We start from the raw sequence: 25,679 nt of genomic DNA on the forward strand, positions 1-25,679 counted from the left end.
CCCGCGCTTGGGAGGCTGAGACAGGAGGATCGCACAGGTTCGAAGCCAGCCTCAGCTACTTAGTGAGGCTCTCAGCAACTTAGTGAGATGTTGTTTTCAAACAAAAAATATAAAATAGGTCTGGGAGTATAGCCCGGAGGTAGAAAAGCCCCTGGATTCCACCCCCAGTACCACACACACAAAAAATAGGTCTGGGAGTATATCCTGGAGGTAGAAAAGCCACTGGGTTCCACCCTCAGAACCATACACATACAAAAAAAGGTGTACAATTGGAGCTGGACATGGTGGTACATGCTTGTAATTCCAGAATTCAGGAGGCTGAGACAGGAGGATCGTGGTTCACGGGCAGCCTCAACTATTTAGTGAGGTCCTTTGCAACTCAGTAAGACCCTATTTCAAAATAAGGAATAAAAAAATAAGCCTGGGGGTGTAGATCGGAGATAGAATGCCCCTGGGTTCCATCTCCATTGCCGCAAAAAAAAAAAAAGTGTACAATCGGAGCTAGACTCAGTGGTGCATACTTGTAATCCCAGTACCTTGGAGACTGAAGCAGGAAGATTGCAGTTTCAAGGCTAGCCTCAGCAATTTAGCAAGATCTTCAGCAACTTAATAAAACACTATTTATTTTTTGTGGGATTGGAGATAGAACCCATGGGCACTGTACCTCTGAGCTACACCCCCAGCCATATCTTTTATTATTATTATTTTTTTTTGGTGGTACTCGGGGTGGAACCCAGGAGCTTTCTACCTCCGGGCTATACTCCCAGACCTATTTTATATTTTATTTGGAAACAGGGTCTCACTAAGTTGCTGAGAGCCTCACTAAGTAGCTGAGGCTGGCTTTGAACCTGTGTGATCCTCCTGTCTCAGCCTCCCAAGCACAGGAATTATAAGCATGCGCCACCGTGCTCAGCTTTTATTCTTAATTTTTAAATAGGATCTCACTAAGTGGTGTAGGGCCTCACTAAGTAGCTGAGGCTAGTCACAAACCTGTGATCCTCCTGATGAGACACTGTTTCAAAATAAAAAAAGAGCCGGGTGTGGTGGCTCATGCTTGTAATCCTAGTATTTGGGAGGTTTAGACAAGAGGATGCAGGTTCATGGCCAGCCTCAGCAACTTAGTGAGACCCTGGTTCAAAAATAAGGAATAAAAAACAGGGCTGGGGGTGTACCTTGGAGGTACAATGCCCCCCCTAGCTTCAATCCCCAGCACCACACACACCAAAACATGGGGTTGGATGCCGGGAGTGGTGGTGCATGCTTGTAATCCCCGTGCTTGGGAGGCAGAGACAGGAGGATCACGCAGGTTCAAAACCAGCCTCGCTGGTTTAAGAGACCCTATTTCCAAATTTTAAAAAAATGTGTGTGTGTGTATATATATATATATATATATATATATATATATATATATGTGTGTGTGTGTGTGTGTGTGTGTGTGTGTGTGTGTGTATGTATGTATGTATGTATGTATATATATATGTGTATGTATGTATGTATGTATGTATGTATGTATGTCTGGGAGTGTAGAGTGTAGCCTGGAGGTAGAAGGGTTTCAAGGAACCCCAGTACCACCACACACACAAAAAAAGCTGGTCATGGTGGTGCATCCTTGTAATTCCAGCATTTGGGTGGCTGAGACAGGAGGATTGTGGTTCGTGAACAGCCTCAGCTCCTTGGTTAGGCCCTTTGCAACTCAGTGAGACCTTTCTTTCTTTCTTTCTTTCTTTCTTTCTTTCTTTCTTTCTTTCTTTCTTTTTTTTTTTGCGGGTCTGGGGATGGAACACAGGGATATTTGACCTCTGAACTACACCCCCTGTCCTGTTTTTTATTCTTTTTTTGAAACAGGGTCTCACTAAGTTGCGGAGGGCCTCACTAAATAGTTGAGGCTGTCCACAAATTGTGATCCTCTGATCTTAGCCTCCCAAATGCTGGGATTATAAGCGTGCCCCACCATACCCAGCTGTGAGACCCTGTTTCAAAATAAAGAATAAAAAATAGGGCTGGGGTGTAGCTTGACGGTAGAATGCCCCTGGGTTTAATCCCCAGCACTACAGAAAAAATAAATAAAATAAAATAAAAATAAAAGGGTTGGGAGAGCTAGACATGGTGGCATATGTCCACCTCTGAAATTTCAGTATTTTGGAGGGTGAGACAGGAGGACTGCAGGTTCAACGATAGCCTTAACAACATAATGAAGCCGGGCATGGTGGCACACGCTTGTAATCCCAGCATTTGGGAGGCTGAGACCGGAGGATCACAGTTCACAGACAGCCTAAGCTGCTTAGTGAGGCCCTCTGCAACTCAGTGTGACCAGGTTTCAAAATAAAGAATAAAAAAACAGGGCAGGGGGTGTAGTTCGGTCGAATGCCCCTGGGTTCCATCCCCAGACCTGCCCCCCAAAAAAAAAAACCATAGTGAGACTATCAACAACCTAGCAAGACCCTGTTTCCAAACAAATAAAAAGGGCTTGGGGTATAGCCAAGCAGTATAAAATAAAATGTATGATTGGATGGTTTTAATATATTCACAGATTGTGCATCTATTGTCACCCCTAAATTCCACAACATTTTTTTCATGGTACTGGGGATTGAACCAAGGCACATTCTACCTCAGCTACACCCCCAGCTTTATTTTATTTTTCTTTTGAAACAGGGTCTCATTAGGTTGATGAGAGTTCACTACTTGCTGAGGCTCTTCTCAGCCTCCCAAGTACTAGGATTACAAGCATGTGCCACCCCATTCCCAGTTCATAACATTTTTATCACCTTATATAGAAATCATTCCTGGTAAACCAGGTGTGGTGAAGCATGCCTGTAATCCCAGTACTTGAAGACAGGAGGATCAGAGGTTCAAGACCAGCCTCTGCTACTTAGTAAGACCCTAAATTTTCAAAATAAAAAGGGCTGGGGGTGTAGCTCAGAGGAAGAAAGAAATAAAAGAAGAAAGGAAAAAAAGAAAAGAAGGAAAAGGAAAGGAAGGAACGAAGGAAGAAAGAGTGAATGAAAGAAGGTTGTTACTGTGAGTAGTTACTCACCAGCCCCTGGCCCCACTGATATGCTTCTTGTCTCTGTGGATTTGCCTGTCCAAACATTTTCTATAAATTTATATATTTATTTTTGCGGGTTTGGGGATGGAACCCAGGGGCATTCTACCTTCGAGCTACACCCCCTGTCCTATTTTTTATTCTTTATTATTATTATTTTTGTGTGTGGGGGTCTGGGGATAGAATCCAGGGACATGATACCTCCAAACTATACCCCCTGCCCTATTTTTTATTCTTTAATTTGAAACAGGGTCTCACTAAGTTGCAGAGGGCCTCACTAAGTAGCTGAGGTTGTCTGTGAATCCTGAACCTCTGGTCTCGGTCTCCCAAATGCTGGGATTACAAGCGTGTGCCACCATGCCTGGCTTTCTTATTATTTATTTATTTATTTATTTATTTATTTATTTATTTATTTATTTATTATTTTAGCAGTACTGGAGGTGGAGCCCAGGGGCATTCTACCTCCGAGCGACACCCCCAGCCCTATTTTTTACTCTTTATTTTGAAACAGGATCTCACTGAGTTGAAAGGGCCTCACTAAGTAGCTGAGGCTGGCTGCAAACAGTGATCCTCTTGTCTCAGCCTCCCAAATGCTGGGATTACAAGTGTGCACCACCACGCCTGTCTTCCTTCCTTCCTTCCTCCTTTCTTTCTCTCTCTCTCTTTCTTTCTTTCTTTCTTTCTTTCTTTCTTTCTTTCTTTCTTTCTTTCTTTCTTTCTTTCTTGTGGGTCTGGGGTTGGAACCCAGGGGCATTTGACCTCCAAGCTATACCCCCTGCCCTATTTTTTATTATTTATTTTGAAATAATGTCTCACTAAGTTGCGGAGGGCCTCACTAAGGCTGTCTGCGAACCACGATCCTCCAATCTCAGCCTCCCAAGTGCTGGGATTACAAGCGTTCTCCACCACACCCGGCTGCCTGTAATCCTTTTACTTGAGAGCCAGAGACAGGAAGATCGTAGGTTTGAGGACAGCCTCAGCAAGTAGTGAGACTCTCATCAATCTAGCAAGACTCCATTTCAAAATTATAAAAAAATTAAAGCTGGGGGTATACCCTGGGTTTCAATCTCCAGTACCACAAAAAAGAAAAGAAAAGAAAAGAAATATGCCTGATTCTCTTAAGCCCTGGTGATCCTGGCACCTGTTGCCCGCCCTCACTGCTGTACCTGAGCTGGGTGCCTGGCTCAACCCTCAGCCCTTGGCACTGCCCTCCATAGGTGGCTGAGATCCGGGTTGAAATGGAGCTGCGGGATGAGATTCTTTCTAGAGCCCAGAATATCCAGAGCCGCTTGGACCGACAGACTATTGAGACAGAGGAGGTATGAGTGGCCCAAACCCTGGTGGGGACAGGGACCTGAGGCCTCTCTTAAAGTTGGCTGCTCTGTCGCCGTCTCCCAGCTGGCACTGCCTTTCCAGTCCCCTTCCGCTGACTTAGATTTCCTGTCCCTCAGCTCATCCCCACTTTTTTTTTTTCTGCCCTGGTATCACCCCGCCTCAGGTGAACAAGACATTGAAGGCGACGCTGCAGGCTCTGCTAGAAGTGGTGGCATCAGATGATGGGGACACGCTCGATTCCTTCCAAGCCAGCCCCTCCACCGAGTCCCTGAAGTCCACTAGCTCGGACCCAGGCACCCGACAGGCAGGCCGGAGGCGGGGTCAGCAGCAGGAGACTGAGACCTTCTACGTCATGGTGGGACTGGGCGGGACTGGGCGGGCAGGGCGGAGTATGCAGGGTAGGAGGTGCAGCAGCTTGGAGACAGGTCTAAAGCTCTGGGCTCTTCTTGGGGCTTTCCAGAAACTTCAGGAGTATCTGAGTGGACGGAGCATCCTTGCCAAGCTTCAGGCCAAGCATGAGAAACTACAGGAGGCCATACAGCGAGGTGGGCCCTGTTAGGGCTGCTGCCCCTTCCTCCCTGCCCCAGGGCCAGGAACTGCACCTGCCCTCCTCTGCCCAGCCCATGTTCCTGCCTGCCCAGTGAGGTCACTTGATGTGTAGAAACTATCTCAGCAAAGTTCTTCACTCCCACCCTTGGCCCTTTTAATTGCTCTGAGCCCACAGGCTATGCCTCCTCTCTTGGGGGGTTTGCTGAAAAACCTCTCAGCCTGAAAGATCAACATTTTCTCCTCCCCAGGTGACAAGGAGGAACAGGAGATGTCTTGGTGAGTCCTTCATGAGACCCCTGTCTCCTTTCTCTGTGGGGCCCAGCTCTGCTTCTCAGTAACTTCAATGCTGCAGCTTGCCCAGTGGGTTCTGGAATGACTTGGGAGAGCCAGGGCTGGGAGTGGGGCATCCTGTTCTCCATGCCTGCTCTCCATTCACTGCAGGATGCAGTACACACAGAAGAAACTCCAGAAAAGCCGCCAGCCCCGCCCCTGCTCCCAGTATAACCAGAGACTCTTTGGAGGAGACATGGAGAAATTTATCCAGGTAACTTGCTTTGCCCCATACTCCAACTGATTGCAGGCCAGCCCTGTCCCTCTGATCTTTCTCCAGCCCTGAACTATCTCTAACTAAGTGACTGTCTGATCCTAGCATCTTCTATTCCCAAGCTTCCTAGGTGGAGGTCAGTTGTCCCTTCCTGGGCTGGACTTTTCCAGTCTTCTGCTGGGCTCTCATAAAGCCTCTACTACTGGAGACTAATTCCCTTAATAGGAATAAGAATGCCGGGCGTGGTGGCGCACGCTTATAAGCCCAGCATTTGGGAGGCTGAGACTAGAGGATCGTGGTTCGCCGACAGCCTCAGCTACTTAGTGAGGCCCTCCATAACTCAGTGAGACCCGGTTTCAAATTAAAGAATAAAAAATAGGGCAGGGGGTGTAGCTCGGAGGTATGATATGTTGAGAAAATTTCCCCTGCACCTGGGATGGACACAAGGTGCCCACAAGCCCCACTGCTGGTCAACATGTTAAACAGTGAAGGAAGGGAAACAACAAACAGTCAAAAAGATGACATGATACTGGGATTACAAGCCTGAGCAACCAGGCCTGGCTTGATTGCATTTTTACATTCCAGCAAGACAATTTGCAAATAAAACCTAAGGCACTGCCTAAAATAGCATCAGAGGCCAGGCACCGTGACACATGCCTGTAATCCCAGTACTTGGGAAGTTTAGACAGGAGTACAGATTGGAGGCCAGCCTCAGCAATTTAGTGAGACCCTTGGCAACTTGGCAAAACCCTGTTTTAAAATAAAAAGGGTTTGAGCCCCAGTACCAAAAATAAATCAATAAAGTAAAATAGCATAAAAATATCAACTACTATAGCCAGGCGTGGTGGCACACGCTTGTAATCCCAGCATTCGGGAGGCTGAGACTGGAGGATCGCGGTTCATGGACAGCCTCAGCTACTACTTAGTGAGGCCCTCTGCAACTCAGTGAGACCCTGTTTCAAAATAAAGAATAAAAAATAGGGCAGGGAGCCAGGCGTGGTTGCGCAGGTTTGTAATCCCCGCGCTTGGGAGGCGGAGACAGGAGGATTGCACAGGTTTGAAGCCAGCTGCGCTGGCAGAAGAGACCCTGTTTCCAAATAAAAAGTATAAAATAGGTCTAGGAGTGCGGCCCGGAGGTAGAAGGGCTTCCAGGAACCCCGGTACCACCAAAAAAAAAAAAAAAAAAAAAATAGGGCAGGGAGTGTAGCTTGAAGGTAGAATGTCCCTGGTTTCCATCCCCAAACCTGGAAAAAAAAATCAACTACTTAGGAGTGACTATGATGAACTCAAAGACAACCCACTAGGAAGAAAGCGGCTAGAATGACAAAGTGGGACTTGTCCTGTCCATGTAAAGTCAATTTCTTCTCTTTTCCCAGAGCTCAGGGCAGCCCATGCCCCTGGTGGTGGAGAGCTGTATCCGCTTCATTAACCTCAATGGTAAGCAAGAACCAGCTCCTCCTGCCTCCCTGACGTCTGGCTTAGGGTAGCAGCCCTGGAGCCAGGAGGAGACTCTGCCTTTCCAGCACCCTCCCTGTCCTTCACAGGCTTGCAGCACGAGGGCATCTTCCGAGTATCAGGCGCCCAGCCCCGGATCTCAGAGATCCGCGATGCCTTCGAGAGAGGTGGGGACAGGCAGGTCCGGTCGGGGTGGCAGTGGGGGCTGAGCCATTGCAGATGGCCTCCTCATCCCTGGCCCCTTCTTACCCTAAGGAGAGGACCCCCTGGTGGAAGGCTGCACTGCGCATGACCTGGACTCAGTGGCGGGGGTGCTAAAGCTCTACTTCCGAAGTCTGGAGCCCCCGCTCTTCCCCCCAGACCTATTTAATGAGCTGCTGGCTTCTGCAGGTGAGCCCACAGCCCAGGTGGTGAGATGGGAGGGCCACCCATGAGTGGCAGTGGCCCCACTCACTCGGCGTCTCTCTTGGGGGGGCCTGGGCTGCAGAGCTGGAGGCTGTAGCTGAGCGGGTGGAACCCGTGAGCCACCTGCTAGCCCAGCTGCCAGGACCAGTGCTGGTGGTACTGCGCTACCTATTCACTTTCCTCAACCAGTGAGTGCTACTGGGAGCAAGTGGGGAGGGGGAGACACCAGCAGCTCCCTGTCTTTGACCCATCTGTCCCCACAGCCTGGCCCAGTACAGTGATGAGAACATGATGGATCCCTACAACCTGGCCGTGTGCTTTGGGCCGACGCTACTGCCTGTGCCCACAGGACAGGACCCCGTGGCCCTGCAGGGCCGGGTGAACCAGCTGGTGCAGACACTCATCCTGCAGCCAGCTCAGGTTTTCCCGCCCCTGACTGAGCTGCCGGGCCCTGCCTATGAGAAGTGCATGGCACCACCCTCTGCCAGCTGCCTGGGGTAAGCTCTTGGTGCTGCTTGGGGGGTCAGGGAAGGAGAGACCCTCACCATCCTTGCTCTGTTCTGAACCTCAGAGATGCCCAGCTGGAGAGCCTTGTGGGTGAGCATGAGCCAGAGCCAGAAGCTGGGACTGTGGCTCAAGAGGACGGTAAGAGTGGAGGCTGGAGGTCTAGGCCTGTCCCTTCCCAGGGTGCTCACTTCAGCCCCACTCAGCCCCTCTCCTCTCCCTAGACCTGGAGGGCATTGTGGAGGCTGTGGCCTGCTTTGCCTACACAGGCCGCACAGCCCAGGAGCTGTCATTCCAGCGAGGGGATGTGCTGCGGCTGCACGCAAGGGCCTCCAGTGACTGGTGGCGCGGGGAGCACGCTGGTGTGCAGGGCCTCATTCCCCACAAGTACATCATGTTGCCAGAAGGGTGAGCAAGCTGTATGCCTTCCCCAACACCCAGCTTTCTCCAGAAGTAGCCCCTGTCACCCCAAGGGGCTCGGACTGCATTTGTTCAAGCCTGGCTTGCTGCCCTTTCCCTGTTCCAAGCCAGACTCCAGAGGTCTGAGCTGGGCTCGAGACTGAGTATTTCTGACCCCTTTTGCTTCATGATGAGACTGGCTGGTCCTGTGGCTCCAGTATGGAAGGAGTGCTCAACACAGGCCAGTTTTTCCTCTGTCTGGGACTCAGAAGCCATGGGAGAGCCTGTGAGCAGCCCGCAGGGCCTTCAGCCCTGGAGGCCACCCACCAGTTAGCAAGGGAAGGCAAGCCCTTGGGAAAGCCCTTCTGGGGTTGCCGCTTACCCCAGGCAGCAGACATGGTGCCCAGAGGCTCCCCCACCATGTCAGCCCAGAGCAGGTTGGCTCCGGCTTCAGCTGCATGGGAGCAGGGGAGCTGTCAGATTAAAGGACACTAAGAGAGAACCAAATGCTGTCAGACTGGCTGCTGGGAGACTCCTGGGACCAGCCTCTTCCCTTGGCCACACCCGGGGTGGGAGGAGCCACTGCCAGCTTAGTTTGGGGGGCCTCTATCGAGCTCACTCTGTGTTCTGTAGGCCAGAGCTGGGCACCCCACCTGAGGCCACAGGCCCCTCTGGCCACAGACGACACTGCTTGGTTCCTACTTCTCCAGAGCGACATGTGGAGGTGGATAAGGTGAGAACCAGGACTGGCTGTGGCAGGTGGGGCACCTTCCCGGAAGAGTCCCAGCTTCTCATTGCTCTCCCCGGTCTTGGTTCAGGAGTCTCCACCACCAGAGCCTGGAGAGGGGCAGGAGAGCGAGGAGAACTGGGAGTGGGAAGGACGGGCACAGAGGCAGGGACTAGGAGCACAGCGACATGCCGTCGAGGCTGGTGTATGTGAGGGGCTCCTGAGCAGACTTCAGGGCTGGCATCTAGAGCCAGGTTAGGTGACAGGCAGTGACATGGCAGGTGCTTGGCACACCAGGAAAGATGCAAGAGACAGATGGCAGGGAAGCAGGAGGGGTGGCTGGCTGGGGAAGCAGAGTGGGCTTGGGATAAGGCCCAGCAAGTGGTACCACCTGGGGACCCTCCCTTCCCTGCTCCCTACTCTCCGTGTTGAGCCCTGGGAGCATCCAGTAGCTGAGCAGTTAAGCCCTGGGGACAGTCCCTCAGTGCAAGAGGATGCAGGTGGTCCAGTCCCACACCCGAGGAACCCAGGACAGATGGGGTGGATACACAGGAACAGAATCCTGGCTGGTAGGAGTGGGGGCCTGTGATCTCAGCTAGGGAGAATGGACAGAAGAGAAGGGGCCTGGGGCTCAATCAGAGGGACCCTCACTTCAGGGCCAGACCAAGAAATTGCTATACCCAGAGGAAGCTGTGATGGAGGGTTACCAGTATAGAGTAGGGGAGCAGAGGGCGGTGGGGCCCCAATATGTGGCCCACTGAGGGGAGCAGCCTGAGTCAGGGTGGTAGCCAAGACCTTGGGAAGTGGGGGGATCTCTCACCAGATGCTCTCCCTATCTTTTCTTGGCCAGGTTGTGGCACAGAACATGGACTCTGTGTTTAAGGAGCTCTTGGGAAAGGCTGCTGTCCGCCAGGGTCTTGGGCCAGCAGCCTCCACCAGCCCCGGGCCCCGAAGCCCAAAAGATCTGTCCTGTAGCCGGTTTGGCAAAAACAAAGGTGTCTCCCGTGGACCTGGAGGCCCAGCTTCACCCTCAGCCTCCCATCCGCAGGGCCTGGACTAGGCCCTCAAGCCACACTGAAGCGCCCTAGTGAAGCGGGCACAGCCCTGCCCTGCCCCGGGCAGCCTCCAGTCTGGGACTGTCACTCACCCCAGGCCCTTTGCTTCTTCTCAACTCTGGCTGAGGCCCCTTGGGAGGAATCTGGGGCCAAGTCCCTCTGTTGCTTTGCTGTGAGGGCTTGCCAGCAGCCCTGGGTAGAGGGGGTTGGCGGTTATTCATAAATATCTGTGTATAAATTCCCCATTCCAAGCCTGCTTTCTGTCTTGGGGGGCAAGACAGAAACCTTCTGCTGCTAGAGGTCAGAAGCCAAGGTAGCAACAAGTTGGGTGACTGGAAGGGCTTCTGTGGGTCGATTCAGGGGGTTGTGTCTTTGGGGACCTGCACCTTTGAAAGCTTGATTGCTAGCATGTGGCTCCCAGACCCATGTGTGTGTCTGTGGGGGGTCTTTATACACCTGTGTTTCTGGCTTTGCATCCACCCGTACCCTAATCCAAGGAGACTCCTCACCCAGTGCAAACTGAGCTGCAGCTTTTATTGGGAGAGATCAAGAAGGCAGCAACTAGAGAGTCATAGATGGGAAACTCCCCTGGCCCCACCCTGCTCCTTCCTCTTTTGCTCCCCTGGACCTCTCGCTCTCTCTATCTGGGGGAGCACATGCACCTCTATTGCCTGCCACCCCTGGGCTTTGTGGGCCTCTGCCCCACCCAGTCTTTCCCCATATGCGGCACAAAGGAGCTAACCTAAGGGGCTCCTCACGGTCTGGGAGCCCAAAGGTCTACCTTGTATACCTGGGAACAGAGTGGCCTAGAGGGGACTGGGGCTTTCTCAGAGCTACACAGCACAGCAATGAGGGGGCCCCAGGCTCTGACCAATTCTCTCTGAGTCCCCTCTCCCAGCGGCTCCCAGGGCCAGCCCCCGACAGGCAGCTGAGTTTCATGGAGCCTTTGGAAGGAAAGCATCCACCAGCTCCTCAGAAGGAAGCATCCTTGGCCAGGGAGGAGCTGGCAGTGGCGCAGGACTCATCTTGGGGCCCCAGGCTTGGTGGGGCATGCCCCCTAGCACAGCAGAGCAGGCCACGCAGCTCCGAGGACACACTGCTGCTGAAGGAGGCATAGATCCAGGGGTTGGTACAGCTGTTGAGGCTGGCCAGCAACATGAGCAGCACGAAGGGGGGCCCTGTGGAGGTGGGGGAGTCCAAGTTGAGACTCAGGGTGCCTGGGGAGGGGTGAGGGCCTATGTGCTCATAAGCGCCTACATGTAGAGGCCCACGTGTTTGTGTGTGGGTAAAGGGTATAGGTGTGTGTAGGGCCAGGCCTGAGCAACTGCACCCACCTTCCCGAGGTGCCTTTGCGTCCCACGCTGCCCATAGCTGCACGAGAAAGAAGGGTGCCCAGCAGAGCACGTAGACGATCACGATGACCAGCGTCATCCTCACGGTCTTGGCCATGGCTGCTGACACTCGGGCTCCCTCCCTGGGACTGCCTGTCCGGTGCCCTCTGCGGTACCCTCCAGCCCTCTCTGGTGGCCCTGGCACCAGACTGGCATGAATCTCCCGAAAGATGAGAACCTGGCAGGTGGCAATGCCCAACGCAGGTGCCACAAACACCATCAGGGCGATCCAGGTGACATAGGCACGAAGGCCCCAGGGCTCCGCAAATTGGGCCCAGCAGTCGAAGACCCCGCTGCCATCTATTACTTCACGTTGGGCGAAGATGAAGAGCTGGGGCAGGCTGAGGAGGAGTGAGAAGGCCCAGGCCACCAGCACCGGCCGGTTCCAGCGAGCCCCACCTCCATGGCGGTATGCCAGCATGGGGCGGCAGATGGCACGATGGCGGTCTAGCGTCATGGCCAGGATCATGTAGGAGGAGGCATACATGCCCACCATCTGCAGGTACTTGACAGCCCGACACAGTACATCAGGCCCGTGGAAGCGGTCGGTAGCGTCCCAGGCCAGCTGGGGCAGCACTTGAAACAGAGCCACAGCCAGGTCAGCTAGGCACAAGTGGCCAATGAAGACATGCATGGGTGCCCAGCGGCCACGCCGGCCACGCCGTACAAGGGCCCCCAGCACCAAGCCGTTGCTCAGGGCCACAGCCACAAAGACCGTGGAAAGTAGGGCCAGTTCTGCCTGGGCTAGCAATGGGTCCCGGGCATCTGAAGACTTCTCTTGGCTGCTGTTGTTGGACAGGCTAGGCAGAGAGAGGAGCCCAGGCACAGCTGGGTGAGGGTGGGAGGAGAGGGCCCAGTCAGGGAGGGGAACCGGCCAAGGACAGCTTATAGCCTAGGGAGCTGGCACTTTGTCCCTCCCCCACTGCCCACTTCTTGGCTCCCAGAAGAGGGGACTCCTTCAGGGAAGCCTCATTGGTAGGGCTGAGGACTTGTACACAGGGAGCCTGGAGCACTGACGACCTGCCCTCCCCTTCCCCTCCCCGACAGCCCTAAGAGGCACTTTCACCCCACCTGCCCCAGGGGAAAATGATCTTTAGAAAGCAGAGCTTCTGGGTTTCATCAAGCCCACTCAGCTCATGGGGAGGCAGGGCCCAGGGGCTGGAGCCTTACCCGAGGTGGTAGATGCCAGGAGCATTGCGCGGCCACTGCAAATGTCCTCAGTGCTTAGAGACCAGGCAGAACTCAGCCTCCACTTGAGGGGCTGTCCCCACTGCCTTAGAGAGGTGCCAGGGTGGCAGGTACCTGCTGTCAGCGTGTGCTCGTGGGACAGAGGGGGGCTGGTCTGTGACCAGTCCTGGGCAGGGAAGGTAAGGGAGAGGCAGTCAGGAGAATGACCAGAAGCCACGGGACCCAGATGGGGGAGTGGGCATCCAGGCAGATACACAGGTCTCCCTGTTCTGACAGAGGCCATCACCCGGAGGGCTAGGAACTGGGCAGGAGGGGTCACTAAGCTCCCTGGGGCCCCTTTACATCCCCTTACCTGGCCAGGCTCCTGGGCAGCTGGGAGGCAGCAAGAAGGTGGCCCAGGCGTTCAGATCTCTCCATCGCCTGCTCCGCCCCAACCCAGCCTGGGGGTGTGACCTACCCAGGAGGGGACTTCCTCCCCCTTCTCCTCCCCCCTGTGCCTCCCCTGGCCTCCCGCCTCCCATCCACCAGGAAGTAGGTTCCCAGCCTCCCTGTTCCCTTCCTTCCCCCAGGCTTCCCAGATCTAGCACCAGGACTCCTCCCCCCACTCATGAAGGGCCCTGAGCCTGCCTCAGCTGCACCCCAACTTTGCCTAGTGATCACCTCGATCCTCCTACCCCCACCCACTGTACAGGGCCACCTTCCTGGAACTTTTGGTCTAGCAGCCATCTGGGAGATAACCAGAGCTGTACCTCATCTCATAAGTGGGGAAAGTGAGGTCAGAGATGGCTGGATCACAGTTTTGGTTTTGGGGGTATAGCAAAACCTTGCTCCCCTTCCCTAAGCCAAAAAGGGGTAAAAGCCTGGGGAGTTCCCACTAGGCAGAAGGAAAGCCCTCCCAGGCCCACACCAGCCCCTCCTCCTCTTCAATTAGGGCTGGCTGGCTGGCTGGAGATGAGGGACAGGAAGGGAGGGGGTGGGGCAGGGGCCAAGCCAGGGCTTAATGTGCCCCTGCTAGATCCAGTTTCCTCCCCAGGGGCCTGTGGGAGCCAGGGACATCCCACCCTCTTCCTGCAGCTACCTGCCCTAGAAGGAGGGGTCTTCCGGCCTAACCTTCATGTACTTACCTGTTCCTTTTCCTCTTTCCCTGTCTCTCTGTCTCTCTCTCTCGCTCTCTCTCTCTCTCTCACGCACGCAAACACGTGCCCTTACATACATGATATAGCCACCAAACCACAAGACTCACTTTTTTTTAGGGGGAGGGACTAGAGATTAAACCCAATGGTATTCTGCCTCCGAGCTACACCTCCAGCCCTATTTCATTCAGGGTGTCACTAAGTTGCCAAGGGCCTCACAAGTTGCTGAGGCTGGCCAGGAACTGTGATCCTCCTGTTTCAACCTCCCAAGTACTGGGATTACACAAGACTCACTTTTTTTTTTTTTTGCAGTACCAGGAATGGAACCCAGGGGCATTCTGCCTCCGAGCTACACTCCCAGTCCTATTTTTTAGTCTTTTTATTTTTTGAAACAGGGTCTCAGTGAGTTGCAAGGAACCTCGCTAAATAGCTGAGGTTGCCTGTGAACCGCGATCCTCCCGTCTCCACCTCCCGAATGCTGAGATTACGAGTGTGCGCCACCACACTCAGCCACAAGACTCACTTTTAACATAGAGCTGTACACACACATTCACATCCACATTTGTGCATGCACGATAGGCTCTGGGGAACAAGTTTCTATGTGGAGGGGCCAGAGAGGGGACCTTTCCCACCAGCTCTTCAGGACCCTCTCTCCTTCCCTCCACGTGCCCCTCCAACCCCCTTCAATCCATCAGCTCCCCTTCTTTCTCTAGCTTCCTCTCTTTCCAGAGCCAGCCCAGCCCAGTCCCAGGTGGCAGCCTGCTCACCCGCCCAGGGCCAGCCTCCTATTTTCCTGTTTGTCTGTCTTCTTCGCTGACCTGCAAGGCTAGAAACCAAAACAGCCTGTCTGGGCCAGGCCCAGGGACTTCGCCAACAGTTAAGGCCTCCTCTTCCTGCCACCCCCCCCCCCCCAGAGCCTGGTAGTACCCCAGCCCCTCCCAGCCCCACGGGGGTGGGGGACACATGGGGGTGGATACTTTCCAAAGAGGCAGAGTCGCATGTGCACTCACACGCCTACCCCTGGCTAACCATACCTGCACACAGTACATGCACCATGCCTGGCACACACATCCCACCTGCTTGTTTTTTGTTTTGATTTTTTGGTACTGGAGATTCAACCCAGGAGCATTTTTGCCTCTGAGCCACGTTCCCAGCCTTTTTAAATTTATTTTTTGAAGCTGGGTGTGGTGCCACACGTTTGTAATTCCAGTACTTGGGAGGCTGAGACAGGAGGATCGCAGGTTGTGGCCAGCCTTAGCAATTTAGTGAGGTATTCCACAGCTTAGTGAAACCCTCTTTCCAAATTAAAAAAAAATTGGACAGAGGGTATAGCTCAGAGGTAGAATGCTCCTGGGTTTAGTCCCCAATACCACACACAAAAAAAAATTATTGTTGTGGGACTGGGGATTGAATTCGGGGCCATTATACCTCTTAGCTGCACCCCAGCCTTATTTTATTTTATTTTATCTTGGAAACAGGGTTTTATTTGGAAAATAGGTTGATGAGAGTCTTGCTATATTGCAGAGGCTGGCCACGAACCTGTGATCCTCTTGTCCCAGCCTCTCAAGTACTGGGATTACAAGCATGGGCCACCATGCCCAGTTCAGTTTTTTGTTTTTTGTTTTGTGGGTCTGCGGATGGAACCCAGGGGCATTTGACCTCTGAGCTACACCCCCTGCCCTAGTTTTTTTTTAATCTTTATTTTGAAACAGGGTCTCACTAAGTTGCAGAGGGCCTCACTAAGTAGCTGAGGCTGTCCGCGGACCATGATTCTCCAGTCTCAGCCTCCCGAATGCTGGGATTACAAGCATGCGCCACTACGCCCGGCCAGTTTTTTTTTCTTTCTTTTTGCAGTGCTGAGAATGGAACCCAGGGCCATTGTGCCTCTGAGCTACACCTCTAGCCCTCTTTTTTAAAAAATATATTTGTGGTACTGGGGATGGAACTCAGGGGCATTCTACTGGGGTGGAACTCAGGGGCATTCTACTCTGAGTTTGGAGTACCTCTGAACTTTTAAGTGAGTTGCAAAGAGCCTCACTAAGTAGCTGAGGCTGTCCTCGAACCACGATCTTCCTGTCTCAGCCTCCCAAATGCTGGGATTACAAGGATGCACCACCATGCCTGGCCTCAGCCCACTTTTTGTCTTTTCATTTCTGAAACGGGGTCTCACTGAGTTGCAAAGGGTCTCACTAAGTAGCTGAGGCTGCCCCCATACCAGTATCCTCCGGTTTCCACCTCCTGAATGTGGCTCCATGTTTTTTTTTTTTTTTTTTTTTTTTTTTTTTTTTTTTGTGGTACTGGGGATGGAACGCAGTGGCATTCTACCTCCAAGCTACACCCTCAGCCCTACTTTTTAGTCTATATATTTATTTATTTACTTATTTTGCGGGTCTGGGGATGGAACCCAAGGACATTTGATCTCCTAGCTACACCCCCTGTCCTCTTTTTTATGCTTTATTTTGAAACAGGGTCTCACTAAGTTGCGGAGGGCCTCACTAAGTAGCTGAGGCTGGCCTCGAACTGTGATCCTCCGGTCTCTCAGCATCCCAAATGCGAGGATTACAAGCATGAGCCACCACGCACGGCAGTCTTTTTATTTTTGAAACAGGGTCTCACTGAGTTGCTAAGTGCCCCACTAAGTAGCCGAGGCTGTCTGATAGCCTCCCTAATGCTGGGATTACAAGCATGTGCCACCATGCCTGGCTCAGTTTTTTTTTAACCTTTTGCGTATGGGTTGCAGAGTGCTGACTGCCCCCCACCCCCAGCCTTGAACCACAAGACTGTTACTAACAGGCACAGAAAGCTGAAGGTGCTGGAGATATTAAGTGAACCATGTGCTTTGTGTGTGTGGTTCTGGAGATTGAACCCAGGGGCATTCTATCTCCAAGTTACACCCCTAGCCCTATTTTTTATTCTTTATTTTGAAACAGGGTCTCACTAAGTTGCAGAGGGCCTCACTAAGTAGCAGAGGCTGGCCGCGAACCAAGATCCTCTGGTCTCAGCCTCCAAGTACTGGGATTACAAGCGTGGACCACCACTCCTGGCTAGTATGTGCTTTATTCTTTTTCTTTTTTTATATCAGTAAGTTTATTCGTTAGGTCATGTTGACTGTTGTTCAGCAAAAAATGCACAACATTTGTTTGCATTAGTGAACACTGGTTTAACTGATTGGGTCATCTTTGTCAATGAGAGATAATGTGGGTGAAGGTCACTGATTTCTTTCTCCTTTCTTTTCTTTCTTTCTTTCTTTTTTTCCTTCTTCCTTTCTCTCTCCTTCCTTCCTCTTTCTTTCTTTCTTTCTTTCTTTCTTTCTTTCTTTCTTTCTTTCCTTTCTTTCTTCTTTTGCGGTACTGGGGATGGAAACCCAGGGGCATTCTAACTCCGAGCTACACTCCGAACCCTATGTTTTTTGGGGGTGGTGGTACCGGGGGTGGAACCCAGAGGCTTTCTACCTCTGGGCTATACTCCCAGACCTATTTTATATTTTATTTGGAAATAGGGTCTCACCAAGTTGCTGAGAGCCTCACTCAGTAGCTGAGGCTGGCTTCGAACCTGCATGATCTTCCTGTCTCAGCCTCCCAAGCACGGGGATTACAAGCGTGTGCCACCACGTCCAGCTCGAACCCTATTTTTTTATTCTTTATTTTGAAACAGGGTCTCACTGAGTTACAAAGGGTCTCACTAAGTAGCTGAGGTTGTCTGCGAACAGGGATCCTCCTGTCTCAGCCTCCCAAATGCTGGGATTAAAAGCGTGCGCCACCATGCCCAGCTTTAGTATGTGCTTTTTGTGTATATGTGCTGAAAATTGAACCCAGGGGCATTCTGCCTCTGAGCTACACCCTCCACAGCCTTATTTTATTTATTTATTTATTTATTTATTTATTTATTTATTTATTTATTAGAAATAGGGTCTCACTAAATTACCGAGAGCCTAAGTTGTTGAGGCTGGCTTGGAAACTGCAATCCTCCTGTCTCAGCCTCCAAGTATCACCATATTCCACTAAGTGTATGAATTGTTTATAACTATTTACTTCAAGTGACTGTACAATTTGAAATTCTATTTTTATCAAGTTTTGTAAAAATGCAACATTTGTTTTACTTTTTTTAAGCTATGCTGTTAGCAAACAGAACATTTCATTATTTGGGGAGGAAGGAACATATATCAGTTATACAATGTGGTGCTGGGGATTGAATGCAGGAGCGTTCTACCTCTGAGTTACACTCCAGCCTTTTTAATTTTTTTGTGTGTTGAAACACAAAAAATAACATAGGTTGTTGAAAGTCTCACCGAGTTGCTGAGGCTATCCTCAAACCTGTGATCCTTCTGTCTCAGCCTCCCAAGTACTGGGATTTCAGGCATGCACCACCACGTCTGGCTTCCCTCCTAGTTTTGAGATACTCTTGGTTCCCAGGAGTAAGTCCCTGATGTTGATACACATAGCCACCTGGGCACAAATGCCTTGTGGTACGTGAAAACTCAAACTCTTCTTTTATCCTCTCCCTCTCCACCATCAGCATAGACTTAAGTCCTCTAAACCCAGAGACCTGTTAGGACCTGACCCCCAAACTGGTTTTATCAATACATCAGGCAATCTGGACTTTGCAGTGACATCATCGAGATAGTATCCCTCAAAACACCAGCAGTTCCTTTTCCAGATTGTGGCTTCAGAATTTTGCCATTTTCATTGTATTTCCTGAAAGTTGGGGTCAGTTTGTGAAAAGTTGTTAAACAACATTCTAAATGTGTAACAACCCTCACTCTAAACTTTCTCTATTTAGAGTATCAGATGGAGACTTCATTGGGTTGTATAGTAACATTCTGATTTTGGTAGTCCATTCAAGAAGGGAATTTAAAAGTTGTATATTGTTAATGATTGCCCATGTCCTGCCTGAAATGCCAGGATTGTTTATGAAAAGTATCTTTAATAAAGCTGGGTACAGGCTGGGCGCAGTGATGCATGCCTATAATACCAGTACCTGGGAGGCTGAGACAGTAGGATTGCAGGTTCGCTGCCAGCCTCAGCAACTTAGTGAGGCCCTGTTTCCAAATAATAAAGAAAGTAGGGCTGGGGGTATAGCTCAGAGGTAGAATACCCTTGGGTTCAATCCCTACCTAGTACCACAATTAAATAAATAAATAAATAAATAAATAAATAAATAAATAAATAAATAAATCTGGATATTGCCTTGGGGAAAAACAGAGCTGGGGTATTGCTTGGAAGTAGAATGCATTCCCAAGTACCCCCCCCCAATTAAATAGGGCTGGGGACATATCTCAGAGGTAGAATGCCTTTGGTTCAACCCCCAGCACCAAAACAAAAATAAAAGGCCAGGACCCAACTGCTTAGCCAAAACAAGGGCTAGGGACTTCTAAAAGGAACTGATAACCACCATGTAGGTAAGATGGTGTGCCAAGGGTTCCCAAAGGCTCAGAACCACGGGTAATCATGGATGGGCACTGCATGGGTACAGTGCTGGGGGCCAGGCCAAGCCCCATCACCAGTAGCAAGGAGCCCATTGGAGAGAGAGGCCCTGGGCAGGCCCCCACCTGCCATCCTATAGGAGACCAGAAAAATGGGGTTTGGCAGCTGTTCCTATGGAAGGACTGATGAGGCTTCTTCAATATAAAGGCCATGTGAGTCAGCAGCCATGGGGCTGCGCTGCCAAAGCCCCTGCCCTCATGCAGTGTTAACAAGGAGGAACAGGGCATCTACCTGGAGGAGGCCAGGCCCCTCTGCTCACTCCCACTGTTCCTGTAAGATTTGCAGAAAAGGCTCTACAAGTGGCCAATGTGTGGTGTGGCCTCTGACCTTCCCCAGCCCAGTGTCTAAGCACGAGGGGACTGGTGGCCCCTGGGGGTGGAGGACAGCACAGCTGGCCCTGGTCCCAGCCATCCAGAGGTGCAGATGCCAGAGCCTGCAGGAGCCCAGGTGGGGGGAGGAGGCTGTCCTTCACTATTCACTGGGTCTCCATAATCAGACCCTTCACTCGTCAAACTGCAGGTGCCCCTGCACTGTGGGCATGGAGCCGAAGGAGCTGGGCCTGCCCCAAGGGACAGGGAGGAGGTAGGGAGACCAGCAGAGCCAAGGAGGGGAGAATGAGTAACAGAAAAGCTAGGAGAGCCCGGGTAGAAGACAGGTGCCCCGATGAGGAAGAACTGCAAGCTGCTGAGGCCGCATCATGGGGAGGGAGAGAAGCACCCAACCATGTCTAGGGCTGTGCAGATGCAAGTGGCCAATCCTATGTGGGAGTAGGAAGGAGGAAAGAGCGCTGCATGGGCTGGCATGAATGGCTGTCACAGAGACTGGCAGGGAGCAGAATGAACACCCCATGTCATTCAAACACCTGATTAGGTGCCTGTTGGTGAGGGAAACAGCAGTGGGACAGAGGATAGGATTAAAGTGGACAAAAACTCTTTCATGAAAATAAAATGCAAAGGTACCTAGCCATAATCCTACTACATGGGAGGATCACAGGTTCAAGGCCAGCTTCAGCAATAGCAAGACTCTCAGACACCTAGTGAGACCTTGTTTCAAAAGAAAAAAATACCCAGGCATGGTGGCGCACACTTGTAATCCCACTACTTGGGAGGCTGAGACAGGAGGGTTGAAGGTTCACAGCCAGCTTCAGGTACTTAGTGAGACCCTGTTTCAAAATAAAGAATAAGCTGGGCGTGGTGGCGCACACTTGTAATCCCAGCATTTGGGAGGCTGAGACAGAAGGATCGTGGTTTGCCAACAGTCTCAGCTACTTAGTTGAGGCCCTTTGCAACTCAGTAAGATCCTGTTTTATTTATTTTTATTTTTATTTTTTATTTTTGCCTTCTGTTTGAATGTTTTCCCTACAGACGTAAGATCCTGTTTTAAAATAAAAAATAGGGCTGGGGGTGTAGCTCGAAGTTAGAATGTTCCTGGGTTCCATACCCAATACCTTAACAAAAACAACAGCAAAAAATAGGGCAAGGGGTGTAGCTCGGAGGTCGATTGCCCCTGGGTTCCATCCCCAGACCTGCAATAAATAAATAAATAAATAAATAAATAAATAAGAACAAGAAAAGAAAGACAACATATAGGCATGTATGTGTATTGGTTTTGTTTTGTTTTGTTTTGTTTTCGTGGTACTGGGGTTCCTGGAAACCCTTCTACTTCCAGGCTACACTCCCAAACCTATTTTTTTTATACTTTTTAATTTGGAAACAGGGTCTCTTAAACCAGCATGGCTGGCTTCAAACCTGCGCGATCCTCCTGTCTCTGCCTCTCAAGCGCAGGGATTACAAGCTTGCGCCACCACGACCGGCATGTATGTGTATTGGAACAGGCATGGCCAACAATAACAAGAAGACAGTATGCTAGTCTGAAGATGATAATCCAGTTCTGTTTCCCAGGGCTACTCTTACTGGGCGAGGGTGAGCATGATATTGAGGGGAAGAATGGGGGGGGGAGTAGGGGGCTGAATGCATGTGAAGGGTAGAGAGCTTGTAGGGATAGGCAACCCGGCAGGAATCTCCTTTTTTATTTTTTTTTTATGGTACTGGGGATGGAACACAGGGTCATTCTTCCTCCGAGCTACACCCCCTGCCCTATTTTTTATTCTTTTTTTTTTGTGGATCTAAGGATGGAAACCAGAGGCATTTGACCTCCAAATCACATCCCCTGCCCTATTTTTATTCTTTTTTTTTTTTTTTTTTTTTTTTGGTGGTACTGGGGATAGAACCCTTCTACCTCCAGGATACACTCCCAGACCTATTTTTATATTTTTTATTCGGAAACAGGGTCTCTTAAGCCAGAGAGGCTGACTTTGAACCTGATGATCCTCCTGTCTCTGCCTCCTAAGCACGGGGATTACAAGAGTGAGCCACCATGCCCGGCCTTATTCTTTATTTTGAAACAGGGTCTCACTAAGTTGCGGAGGGCCTCACTAAGTAGCTGAGGCTGGCCGTGAACAAGCGATCCTCAGGTCTCAGCCTCCCCAGTGCTGGGATTCAAGTGTGCACCACCACGCCCGGCTAGGAATCTCCCTTGTGTCAGTCATGTTACGGTCAAATATGTTCGGTGTGTGCGGGGAAGAAATAATTCCCCCAACACAACCACACAAAGATAAAAAGCACAAGTTCTTGTCCTGAGCTAAGGATAAATATACATAGCTCGTACACTTGCTGAAGATTTAAAGAAGTTTATTAAAGAGATAGAAATACGCCGGGCGTGGTGGCGCACGCTTGTAATCCCCGCGCTTGGGAGGCAGAGACAGGAGGATCGCGCAGGTTCGAAGCCAGCCACGCGCGCTGGCTTAGGAGACCCTGTTTCCAAATAAAAATGTAAAAATAGGTCTGGGAGTGTAGCCCGGAGGTAGAAGGGCTTCCAGGAACCCCAATATCACCAAAAAAAGGCCCTTCTTCCTGACACTCCTGGCTTTCTTTGCTACCAAAGATATTTTTTTTAAATTGGAAATCTTTCCCAATACTGGTACAGTAATATATTTTGAAACCTCTTCCCAATACTGGTACAAGTCATAGACTTGTGCTTTAAAAAGGCAGGTTGTTCTAAGAGGCATTCTTGTCCTTCCTTCCTTCCTTCCTTGCTACTGGGGATTGAACCTAAGGTCACTTTACCTCGAGCCCCTAGTCCTTTTTGTGTGTGTGTGGTACTGGGGGTGGAACCTAGGAGCTTTCTACCTCCGGGCTCTACTCCCAGACCTATTTTTTAAAATATTTTATTTGGAAACAGGGTCTCACTAAGTTGCTGAGAGCCTCACTAAGTAGCTGAGGCTGACTTTGAACCTGTGCGATCCTCCTTTCTCAGGAGGATCTTCCCAAGCGCGGAGATTACAAGTGTGTGCCACCATGCCCAGCCACCCCCAGTCCTTTTTATTAAAAAAAATTTTGTTTTTGGTACTGGGGATTGAACCCCAGGGTTGTACCTCTGAACTACACCCTTAACCCCACCCTTTTTTGGTACTGGGGATTGAACTCAGGGTTTGAGCTATACTACCACCCCTCTGTTATTTTTTATTTTGAAATAAAGTCTCAGCTAAAGTGCTGAGGCTGATCTCAAACCTGAGATCCTCCTGTCTCAATTTCCCAAATACTGGGATTATAGATGTGTGCCACCATGCCCAGTTCCTTCTTTTTCAAATGTGTCACCGTGCCCAGTTCCTTTTTTTCAATTTTATTTACTTATTCATTGTGGTACTGGGGCTTGAACCCAGGTCCAAGCTACACTCCTAGCCCTGTTTTCATTTTTTATCTGGAAATAGGAATTTGCTATGTTACTAAGGCTGGTTTTGAACCTGCAATCCTCCTGACTCAGCTTCCCAAGTACTGGAATTACAGGCATGCACCACCAGCCCAGCCCAATTTCCCCTTATCTTTTTTTTTTTCAGTACTGGGGATGGAACCCAGGGGTTTCTACCTCCAAGCTATACCCCTAGCCCTATTTTTTATTCTTTATTTTGAAACAGAATCTTACTAAGTTGCAGAGGGCCTAAGTAGCTGAGGCTGGCTGCAAACCGCCATCCTCCTGTCTCAGCCTTCAGAATGCTGGGATTACAAGTTTGGGCCACCATGCTTATTCTCAGTCTTTTTTGTGTGTGAGAGTCTGGGGTTGGAACCCACCCAGGGGCATTTGACCTCTGAGCTACACCACCTGCCCTGATTTTTATTCTTTATTTTGAAACAGGGTCTCCACTAAGTTGCTGAGAGCCTAAGTAGCTGAGGCTGGCTTTGAACCTGTGTGATCCTCCTGTCTCAGCCTCCCAAGGGCGGGGATTACAAGCGTGCGCCACCACGCCCGGCCTTTGAGATATTTTTTAACCTTACTTATGATTTTTTCCTTTGGCCTATATGTTATTTGGAATTATATATATATAATGTTTGTGATACTGAGGATGGAACCCATGGGCATTCTACCTCCGAGCTATACTCTCAGCCCTATTTTTTAGTCTCATTTTTTTTTGTGTGTGTGTGGTACTGAAGATGGAACCCTGGTACCTTCTTCCTCTGAGGTACACCTCAACGTATTTTATATTTTTTTATTTGGAAACAGGGTCTCACTAAGTTGCTGAGAACCTCAGTAAGTAGCTGAGGCTGGCTTTGAACCTGCACCTTTCTCAGCCTCCTCTCTCAGCCTCCCAAGTACTAGGATTATAAGTGTGTGCCACCACACCTGGCTTAGTCTTTTATTTGCTTATTTTTTTTAATTTTTGTGGTACTGGGGTGGAACCCAGGGGCATTCTACCTCCAGGCTATATTCCCAGACCTATTTTATATTTTATTTGGAAGCAGGGTCTCACTAAGTTGCTGAGAGCCTCACTAAGTAGCCGAGGCTGGCTTCGAACCTGTACGATCCTCCTCTTTCAGCCTCCCAAGTGCAGGGATTAAAAGCATGCACCACCATGCCCAGCTTAGTCTTTTATTTTTTGAAACAGGGTCTCACTGAGTTGTGAAAGGCCTGGCTAAGTAGCTGAGGCTGTCTGCAAACCATGATCCTCCAGTCTCTGCCTCCCACCTCCCGAATGCTGGGATTACAAGAGTGCACTATCATGCCTGGCAGGAAGTATATTTTTCTATTGAAAATTACTAGCTTTTTGTTGTTGATTTCTAATTCAACAATTTTATGGACAGATATCATATAAGTGTTGCCTTTTATAATTTATTGAAGCTTGTTTAGTTGCCCAGAATGTTGTCTATGTTGGCAAATGCTCTATCTGCAATTTGAGAAGAATATATACTCTGCTATTTTGGGGGTGGAGTGTTCTATAAATAACAATTAGGTCAATTTGGTTGATAGTGTTGTTCAAATCTATATTCCAATTGATTTTTTTTCCTATTAGTTTCATCAATTACTTAACAGGGGATGTTCAGCTGGGTATGGTTGCACAGGCCTATAATCCTAGTATTTAGGAGGCTGAAACAGGAGAATTACAGGTTTGCTCTCAGCCTCAGCAAATTAGTGAGACCCTGTTTCAAAACAAAAAATGAAATAGTCCTGGAGATGTAGCTCAGAGGTAGAATGCCCCAGGGTTCCATCTATAGTGCCACAATAAATAAATAAATAAATAAATAAATAAGCCGGGCGTGGTGGTGCACGCTTGTAATCCCAGTACTTGGGAGGCCGAGACAGGAGGATTGCATAGGTTCGAAGCCAACCTCAGCTACTGAGTGAGGCTCTCGGCAACTTAGTGAGACCCTGTTTCCAAATAAAGTATAAAATGGGTCTGGGAGTATAGCCCAGAAGTAGAAGGTCCCTGGGTGCCATTCCCAATACCAAAAATAAATAAATAAATAATAAAAAATAGGGATGGGGGTATAGCTTGGAGTTAGAATGCCCCTGGTTCAACCCCCAGCACCAAAAAATAATAAATAAATAAATAAATAAATAAATAAATAAATAAATAAATAAAATTAAAGAATAAAAGGGGATACGGGCATAAGGGCATAGCTTGGAGGTAGAATGCTCCTGGTTTCAATTCCCAGTATGAAAGAAGAGAGAGAGAGAGAGAGAGAGAGAGAGAGAGAGAGAGAGAGAGAGAAAGAAAGAAGGAGAAGAAAGAAAGGGAAATCTCCAAATGTTTTCGGAGATTTGTATATTTCTAGAACCCTTTGGTGCCATCAATTTTTCTTTCATGCATTTGGGAGATTGTCACTAGTTGCTTCCATGTTTGAAACATCTGTGTCTTCTTGGTTATTTGCCCCTTTCGTTTTGTTATTGTGGTGTTGGGGATGGAACCCAGGGCCTTGCACCTGCCAGGCCAGCCCTCACCACTGAGCTATTATACCCCGACCCATATGTGTCGCTTTTTCATTCTGAAATGATCCTCCTTAGTTCTGGCCATCCCTTCATCTTGAATTTGACTCTATCCAATGTTAGTATAGCCACACTGGCTTTCCCATGCTCACAGTTTGCTTGGAACATCTTTTTTGTACTTTTACTTTCAACATGTCTGTGTCTTTATGC

General features: G+C 50.0%; 2 protein-coding genes across 2 annotated transcripts in view; one reads left to right on the forward strand and one right to left on the reverse strand.

Moving 5' to 3' along the window:
• The window catches only part of ARHGAP4 (Rho GTPase activating protein 4), a gene marked incomplete at both ends in the record, with an annotated part of 26,508 nt that extends 16,487 nt beyond the window's left edge, over nucleotides 1-10,021 (forward strand). Inside the window, 14 exons of the mRNA XM_080719314.1 lie at nucleotides 4,261-4,362; nucleotides 4,542-4,733; nucleotides 4,839-4,923; nucleotides 5,176-5,203; nucleotides 5,369-5,471; nucleotides 6,848-6,908; nucleotides 7,016-7,093; nucleotides 7,182-7,316; nucleotides 7,414-7,519; nucleotides 7,595-7,828; nucleotides 7,903-7,976; nucleotides 8,060-8,243; nucleotides 8,868-8,967; nucleotides 9,812-10,021. Of these exons, the coding sequence (XP_080575440.1) occupies nucleotides 4,261-4,362; nucleotides 4,542-4,733; nucleotides 4,839-4,923; nucleotides 5,176-5,203; nucleotides 5,369-5,471; nucleotides 6,848-6,908; nucleotides 7,016-7,093; nucleotides 7,182-7,316; nucleotides 7,414-7,519; nucleotides 7,595-7,828; nucleotides 7,903-7,976; nucleotides 8,060-8,243; nucleotides 8,868-8,967; nucleotides 9,812-10,021 (1,692 nt within the window). The remainder of the gene's footprint in view (nucleotides 1-4,260; nucleotides 4,363-4,541; nucleotides 4,734-4,838; nucleotides 4,924-5,175; nucleotides 5,204-5,368; nucleotides 5,472-6,847; nucleotides 6,909-7,015; nucleotides 7,094-7,181; nucleotides 7,317-7,413; nucleotides 7,520-7,594; nucleotides 7,829-7,902; nucleotides 7,977-8,059; nucleotides 8,244-8,867; nucleotides 8,968-9,811) is intronic.
• Nucleotides 10,022-10,988: 967 nt separating this feature from the next.
• AVPR2 (arginine vasopressin receptor 2) lies at nucleotides 10,989-12,602 on the reverse strand (the record flags this gene model as incomplete). Its single annotated transcript, XM_080719474.1, has 3 exons — nucleotides 10,989-11,194; nucleotides 11,351-12,235; nucleotides 12,578-12,602. 3 exons carry the CDS (start codon nucleotides 12,600-12,602, stop codon nucleotides 10,989-10,991), a joined length of 1,116 nt encoding a protein of 371 aa, XP_080575600.1.
• Nucleotides 12,603-25,679: the final 13,077 nt, after the last annotated feature.

Source organism: Muscardinus avellanarius, assembly GCF_963383645.1.
Source record: "Muscardinus avellanarius genome assembly, chromosome: X".
NCBI lineage: Eukaryota > Metazoa > Chordata > Mammalia > Rodentia > Gliridae > Muscardinus > Muscardinus avellanarius.